General features: G+C 50.5%; 1 protein-coding gene across 1 annotated transcript; it reads left to right on the top strand.

Moving 5' to 3' along the window:
- Positions 1-644: 644 nt before the first annotated feature.
- fgf16 (fibroblast growth factor 16) lies at positions 645-6,601 on the top strand. Its single transcript, XM_057042536.1, has 3 exons — positions 645-1,787; positions 3,099-3,202; positions 5,380-6,601. Exons 1-3 carry the CDS (start codon positions 1,484-1,486, stop codon positions 5,623-5,625), a joined length of 654 nt encoding a protein of 217 aa, XP_056898516.1. The 5' UTR covers positions 645-1,483; the 3' UTR covers positions 5,626-6,601.
- The last annotated feature ends 1,544 nt before the right edge of the window (positions 6,602-8,145 follow it).

Genomic DNA, 8,145 nt, shown 5'->3' with positions numbered 1-8,145 from the left:
ATAATTAGTGACAATAAAAAAAAACCTGCCTGCTTTGAAGGGTCAGCCGTACTGTATCGGACTCGGAGGAGCGCTGAGCGTCCATCACGTCCACCTCTAGAGAGATCAAGCCCCCACCGCAGATGTTGAAACGTTTAAGATGAATTGGCCAAAAAACAAGAGAGTCAGAAATTCATCAAGGTCTGACACTGACATCGCAACAAAAACACACACTTTGGGTCATTTTATCATACTATTTGTCACCATTCATGGAAGCGAGGTCCCGGTCATAAATTACACCTCTCTACAGGGGGGCCGCTGCCGCTGCCTCTACTGCTGCTGGAGATGAGGAGCTCCCACAATACAGAGGTTTGTTGTTGGGGGGGGGGGGGTTTAGGATAAAAGGCCAAATCTGTTGATTTACTCATGGCCTGATTCACGCCTGACCCACCTTAACAGCACAAATAATTAAACTCTTCTTCACTTTGTTTTCATTGTGAATCTCAAGGAAATTTCCAAAAAGTGCACCAAGTACCCTCAAATTTACACTGTTACCCTTTTTTTTCCTCCGAGTTGCATAATTGCTGCCCAAGTCGGGTCAGAGCTGCTCTCCTTCCTTGCGGGTGCTGGTGGTGGCAGAGCTGCTGCCTTGCTGGAGCACATTTCAAACGTTGTGCAGAGGGGCGAGGAAGCACCTGCTTCCAACGGGGAGGTGGAGAAAATGCTCTCGTGAAAACGTCCAGCTGCAGCGGCTGGCACTTGTGTGGGATATTGGATTGCTTGGAGATTATGCGCCGTTTATTTTTGTAATCTCATGTCTGAATCGCTTGATGCTCTGTGGTTTCTCTCCCTCTCTCGGTCTCTCGCTCTCTTCCAGGGGAGCGTGACCAAAAGAACCAAAGTAAATTATGGATTGCTTTTGCGGTGCGGTGGTTGTCACAGTTTATGTTGACTTTTTGCATTTGTGTCAGTTCTTATTTGTTGTATGAGCCGTGACGATCGTCTGTAGCGCACATGCGTCGCGTTCCAAATGCTCTCAGGGGTTCCTGCCCCTGGACAGGCGATGTGGTCTGATCGCGCAGCGCCGGAGCGCAAAAAGAGGAAGGCAGGAGCTCTGCGGAGGCGCTGGCACACTCGGATTTGCAATTATTTGGGGACAGTGACAGAAAGACAAAGCCGGAGCGCGGCATCATCAGTGGCAAAAGTTGGAGTGAGAGGACGCGGTCAGCAAAGGAAACTGAAGCGCGTGAGAACAGATGCCAGCCAGGCGTGGCCTGTCTGAATATCCAATGTGAGAATGCGTGGGGAGTATGTATATAATAGTCTTTCCATCTGATAACCAAAGAATATCAAACTGATGATTACAGCGCAAGACGATCGATAAACTGAACGGACGCCTCTGATTCGGAGGAGCACCGCGCACCGGTGCTTTGCGGGCGCACGGACCGGACTTGTTTAAAGTTTTCTGGACTTGCCCCCTCATTGATTCGCCGCCGATTTTTAAATGCCTTCGCTTAATTTGACAGCTGTACACACGATGGCAGAGGTCGGGAGTTTCCTGGGGACGGCCGACTTGGATTTACAAAGTTTCCCTGCGCTCGGTACTGTGCCCGTGCCAGAGGCTCCGGTGGGCTTGAATGAGCGGCTGGGGCAGATTGAAGGGAGGCTGCAGCGGGGGACACCGACGGATTTCGGACACCTTAAGGGAATCCTGAGGCGGCGGCAGCTCTACTGCAGGATCGGCTTCCAGCTGGAGATATTCCCCAATGGGACAGTGCATGGGACAAGGCAGGACCACAGCCGATTTGGTGAGACTCGGTTTATGTGTGCCAGTGGTTTAAAATCGGCCAAGTCAAAGCCGCTCACTTTTCATTTGTTTTTTACAGTTATCGAGCATGTGGTGATGACGAGCTGCACTCTTCAAAAACAGAAAATGCAAATATTAACAGATCACAGATCTGTTAGAGGTCATGTGATTCATCAGCAATTTGCTTCTTTTCCTCTGTTGAAAACAAGGTGAACTTAATTAAGAGGTTACAGCCGACCGAACGTCCCCAGCGGCTAAACTCGTGCGTCACTGTCACCTGGCGCACGAGGGGTGGGGTGGGGGGGAGAAAATCACCGCACACACCTTTTTCCGGCAATCCCCGGCAGGTGTCTCACCTCAGCCTTGAAAGAGCTGCGCGTGCGTCCGGTGGACACGGCAACGACGCGCCCGGGACTCGCACGCGCAAGCGCGCGGCCACAACGCAAGTGGAGCGAGGCGCGGCTCGCGGCAGAACGATAAACACATGAGGTCAGGGACGAGAAACGCACGTCTCGCGCCTCGTGTCCTCAGAGTCGTCCCGCAGGTGCACGAGGTCACCAAAAGACGCAGAGACAATGTGGACAAACTTTCTTTCTTTCTTCTTTCTTTCTTTCTTTCTTTTTCTTTCTTTCTTTCTTTCTTTCTTTCTTTCCTCCAGTTTACAGGGATGGGTGGTCCGGGCGTTCGCTTCTGGCTCCACTTAGTATTTAAAATGCGAAGTCTTTGTCGAAGCTACAGGGAGGACATGGCTTTGATTAGAGGGATATTAAACACACTCTTCAAGCCACAAAAAATTAGAGGGATGTTCTCTGTCATCCTCTGGCATCGGATGAGGTCGCGGAGATGGGGACCAGGTGTCTGTAAAGCTGGACCCTGCCTGGCAGCAGCAGCCAGCTGGATCCTCTCTGACTAACCTCTGCACAAGCACAGCTTTTAATTTGACCGGTTGTTTCCCAGCCTTTGAAGTGCATGTTCACAGCACTGCATCTTCCTGTGAGTCAGCAGCCCACTCCACAGAGCACCCACAGCTTCATAAAAGTAGATGAGAGATGGGAACTTCCAACGGCAGGATAAACACTTTTATAGATGCCGCAAACCTGCCATCAAATTAGTCTTGTTTTTCATTTGTGGCATAGCCTAAAGAGTTGGGAATGTGCCTTTGTCTGGGGCGTCCGATGGAAATAAAGTGTTGACTAACTTAAAGGGCACGTGGCCGCAACCAGTGTCACAACTGTGCACATTTGTCCCTGTTTGTGGGCTTTCCTAAATGATTCCCTCTGCATCTCCTCTTGTGTGTGTTGTTTGATCTCAGGCATCCTGGAGTTCATCAGTCTGGCGGTGGGTCTGGTCAGCATCAGAGGGGTGGACGCTGGCCTCTACCTCGGTATGAATGAGAAAGGAGAGCTCTATGGGTCGGTAAGTCCAAAGAGAAACGGAAGAAAAACCCACTTTCATTCACATCTTTCAGCCTCGCATCACATCATGCAGCCTGGGGTCTCATTCACATGTCAGGCATTTGATACACATGGCTGCATTTGCAGAATACAGTTTTTTTTTCCTTTTAACAGCCGTACATTTTTGCAGAATTCACAGGAGCACCGAGTGCTCAGGAAGGAGGAGACTCAGTTGGTTATCAAGGTTCCCATAGGTGACAGATGGGAAAGCTGCAGCGAGACAAAACAAATAGGAATTTCTCTCACACTCTCGGCACACACGCGCACTTTCCTCTCCAGTAGAGTCAGTAATCAAAAGAAATGGAGATGGACTTGTGACCAAAAACAACACTGGTAGCAGTGGAGGAAGAAAAAGGACATTTTTTCCATGCAAAATGTTTCGAGGAAGAGCAGATTACACAGCTTTAGAGAGCAAACCAGGCGCTTCATTTGGTTTTGATACATGCAGAAATATTTACATTTTTCCCCAAAGTGGAGACAGGAGTGTTTGGGGTCAGGCCCGGTGTTGGAGGTGAACTTGGTCTGGATGAGGTCTCTGTGCTCAAATACGCTGCAAACATTTTATTTCCTATAAAAGCTGCAGTGGAACTTTCTTTCTTTTTTCTCTCTCCAAACTCGGAGTTTGACTTTGTGAGATTGTAATCTAGACAGAGACAGAGCGAGGGGAGAGATCGCTGAGGAAAATGAAGGGGAACTATGTGAGGGGTTACCTGTATCAGGTGTCCCAGAGCATTACCTGAGGGCCTCTCAGGGCTCAGCCCCCCCCAACCACCCCTGGATATGAAGGTTACGAACAGAGGCTACATTTAAGCGCAGCCATTATGTGGAGATATTGTTACTGCGCGTTATCACAGTCTGGCATCCCGGAGCGTCGACCCTGAGATGGGATGGGGGGGTAATTGCACACCTGACTGAGTCACCTGACTGACAGAGGGAGTGATGCAGACGTGTCTGTCTGAGGGCGAGAGGCCGTGAAGTGGAGGGGGGGGTAGGGTCACAGGTAGAATCCTGCTTCCGTCCCGTGACCACCAGACCGTGACTGGCTTTTGATCCGATGAGCAATGTGTGTGTGTGTGTGTGTGTGTGTGTGGTGTGTGTGTGTGTGTGTGTGTGTGTGTGTGTGTTCTTATAGTGGCTAGTGAGAACAAAAACAAGTTTCTCAAAACAAAACGAGGAAATTTTAAAAAATCTGAACCTCTTCGGAATGTAGTACTGATGGTAGGTGGGACAAGAGACTGGGGATCTGAATGATAGAGAGACGAGTGTGTGTGTGTGTGTGTGTGTGTGTGTGTGTGTGTGTGTGTGTGTGTGTGTGCCGAGCCCAGGCCCAGGCCCAGGCCCAGTCATGTGCCCCCAGGGCTGTGTTTACAGGCAACAGCTTCACTACACACCCACAGCCAAGTCGAGCCCAACAGCCGATCAACAAAATTGCTGCTGGGATAAAAAGAAGGATCCTGACAAAAAACGCTCGCTAAAACCGTGACCGTAACCGCCAGCGGTGGCGAGGAAGCGATCAGGTGCGTGGAGGAGGGAGAGCTCGGGGTCAGAAAGGGTTGCACATGGCATCCCGCCTCCAGCTGGCCCGAGGATGGAGCCTCGTGCAGAGCGGCTGCGTGACTGGGCGGTCCTGGCAGCAGAGCTCCGCTGACCCTGGCGTCTCTCATTGTTCTCATGCTCCCGCTTGGCGCAGCTTGTTCTCACCTGCTGAACTTCCAGCCATCGCTCACGCTGTGCCGTCGATGGCTCCTGAAGCTGGGCCAGCGAGCAAATAGGGGAAGGCGGCGTGACCGCTGTCCTGCATCACAGGGAGGTGAACGATTCTCCGGGCACAATGAGAGGTGAACAGGTCTGAGGAGGGCGTGTGGGGGCGCGGGGTGGAAAGCCGCTGATAATGACTTCCCTTCTTCTGTGGTAATGAGCACCTGCCTGAATGAGTTTCTCCTGGTTGAGTTCAGCCTCTGCGAACAGTCCAGGACAGTTAATGAAACACCTAAACTAGTGCGGCCGGAATCTGCAGCCTCATGCAAAGTGACCTCATCTATCTGGGTCCCAGCTGACTTTGGTGCCTTCGAATATTTTGTCCCTTTCCTTCTAGTGATCAGTGTCCACGTGACTAATGTGTTGCTTTCTGTCCTGCAGAAGAAGCTGACGGGAGAATGTGTGTTCAGGGAGCAGTTTGAGGAGAACTGGTACAACACCTACGCATCCACTCTGTACAAGCACGCGGACACGGGACGCCTCTACTACGTGGCCTTGAACAAGGACGGCTCGCCCAGGGAAGGAGGAAGGACTAAAAAACACCAGAAGCTCACCCACTTCTTACCACGCCCAGTGGAGATCGAGAAGATCCCTCAGGCATACAGGGACACGTTCCTGTACAGCTGACCAGCGCTTCCATTTGGAGAACTGGCAACAGTTGGAGCAAAGCGGTGTTGTGGATTTAACCTGGTACAGGACTGTTCCCTCCAAACTCCCTCTGAGGTTGTGGGGCTGGCATCTCGGCCCAGTGCGGGGCGAGCGTCAGCTCTGATACAGACACCGCGCACGTTCCTCAACGGTCTCACAGAGGAGCGCGAGTGACCTTTTCGGAACCACTAAGGATACGGATCATTGAGACTGCCCAGCTGTGAGGTAATCCAATTGACCCCCCCTCGCAAATCACCAGGGGACAGATCACGGAAGCACCAGCATGGCGTGAATTTTCATCCCTTAGCATTAGCACTAAACTGGTGTGGGCCAATTAGGACGCCAAAAAGAGACTTTACAGAAATTTGAATATGAGAGAAAGTGAGGCCGACTGCCACACTAGGGACACGTTCCTCGTAGAACGACGGGAGTTTGCCACAGTCGGGTATCCGAGCAGGAAAGGAGTTGCGGCGATTCGTAATCTGGAGACGCTACAATGGAGGAGTGAATGTGTGAGGTGAGCGCTTGCATCCCAGCGGCGGGTTCACGGCCTCCACTGACCAGCTGGTTCATCATGTTAGCACCACAGCGCATCAACGCCACGCCAGCGGTGGCATTTGGGGACAAAAGCACTTCTCGTATTGTGGTTGTAACCAATAAATGATGGTTTTTGGTGACTTGTGATGTTCAGAGTGTGAGGAACATTATTAAAAATGCAAGCAGCTGAGGTGTACATATGGGTGGTCCTATTTATGAGATGTACAATATATTTATTTTCTACATATAAGATATAAATATAAATCTATATATTTATTTATTGTGAAGACTTTATTTTGTAATGAACTTGAAGTTATCTGGGCTGTAGATTCTACTGAAATTACAAAAAAGCAACAAAAAAAATGCAATGACTGACAATAAAATTGTCCTGCTATTGAAAAAAATAATTCATTGTGACCCTTTTTTTTTGTCATCTAGCAGCACCCAGATGCTGCGACCTGGAGTCTGAAAGCATATGAGCAGGGTCAGAGGCAGCAGGCCTGGATTTTACGACACGGAGAAACATAAGCCGGGTTCTACGGGACAAAAAATGCCAGAGTCTGACAGGTCGAGTTTCTTGTGCCCATTCAAGTGTGAACCGTCTGCTCGCATGCACTCTGGGTCAGACACCACAAGGGTTTCCACTATTGGGCTGGCTGAACTTAGAACCAAGACCTGGTCCAGCAGGGACTGATGCGGGCTTTATGTACGTCACAGTTGTCCTGGTCCTTCCTATGCAGTGATGCTCGGCCCGGCTTTATTTACGCGCGTGGGTTCGCAGCATTGGCCCAGCTTGCAATAACACAGCAACTGTTGCACAAACATCACCGATTCCGGAGGACGTCAGTTTCGCAACTTTCTAGCTGCAGCGTCGAGGTTTTGCCCAAGTGTCCACAAGGCAGCATGGAAAAGGGAAGAGGTAATGAGATACAACTTCTTCCCAGAGAGCTCTGATACAACCCTGTGCCAGTTTGCCCCCCCCGTAAAGCCTCCAGCATGTGCACAGACGCTCTCCGTCTCCAGCAGGTCTCAGCCAGCTTACATCCACCGTACATAATCAGATTCCTCATGCAACTGAATCCCGGCTTCTAATTGGCTTTACACATCCGCGTGGATTTCGAGCGGTGATTGGTCGTTGGTCGCGGGGCCTCAGGGCCTCGGTCACGGTGCGGCCCGACCACAGGTCCGCTCAACGGACAGAAACAGCTGCCTGCCGTGCTCAGGAGCGGCGGGGATGTGCAGCGAACCTGGAGCGGCGGTAATCCGGGGCCAAGAGGGGATGGGATCAACATTTCAACATCTGCAATAGTTGTAATGTTTCTCCACTGGCAGATATCTGTGAGCTGCGAGAGCAAGCTTCCCTGGGGGAAGGGAATGGAAAAGTCAAAGACATGCAGGGGAAAACCCTGGCAGACTGAGAAAAGAAAACAATACCAGGAGAAGGAAACTAGATGAAAGCCTGAAAGGAGCAGGGAGCGGGACTCGAAGAGGCTCGGCATCGTGAGGGGACACCAGAGATATTCGAGCAGCTTGGTTTCCGAAATATAAAAAAAAAAAGAGCGCAGAGCTCCACCAGTTGTATGTGCTCATGAGCATTTTCAAATATGAGCCGTTTTTACTATTTAAAGATAAGATAGGGGTTTTATTTTGATAGTTAGGGTAACAGGACCACTGTGGCCCAGTCCAGATGTCCACCATTACATACTATTCCCAGAACATCTACGAGGACGCCTTCTTCTCCACACTGATGGGTTTCTCAATGAGCTCTCACCCATTCGACAGGCAGAGAACCTGCAGTCTTCATCCCGGGGTTGGGAGCACGAGTCCAAAGGGTTTCTGTTTTTATCAAAACAAGACGGCATTAACTGGGATCCCATCCTGAGATACTGCAGACTCTCGTCAGGAAGCAACATCACTTAAATCCATCAGATGACACAACAGCACAAAGATTTAGAGGGAAAA

The sequence above is a fragment of the Takifugu flavidus genome, chromosome 9 (genome assembly GCF_003711565.1).
Source record: "Takifugu flavidus isolate HTHZ2018 chromosome 9, ASM371156v2, whole genome shotgun sequence".
Lineage (NCBI taxonomy): Eukaryota > Metazoa > Chordata > Actinopteri > Tetraodontiformes > Tetraodontidae > Takifugu > Takifugu flavidus.
Note: the sequence above shows the minus strand (reverse complement) of the source record. Positions and strands in the feature narration are given on the sequence as shown.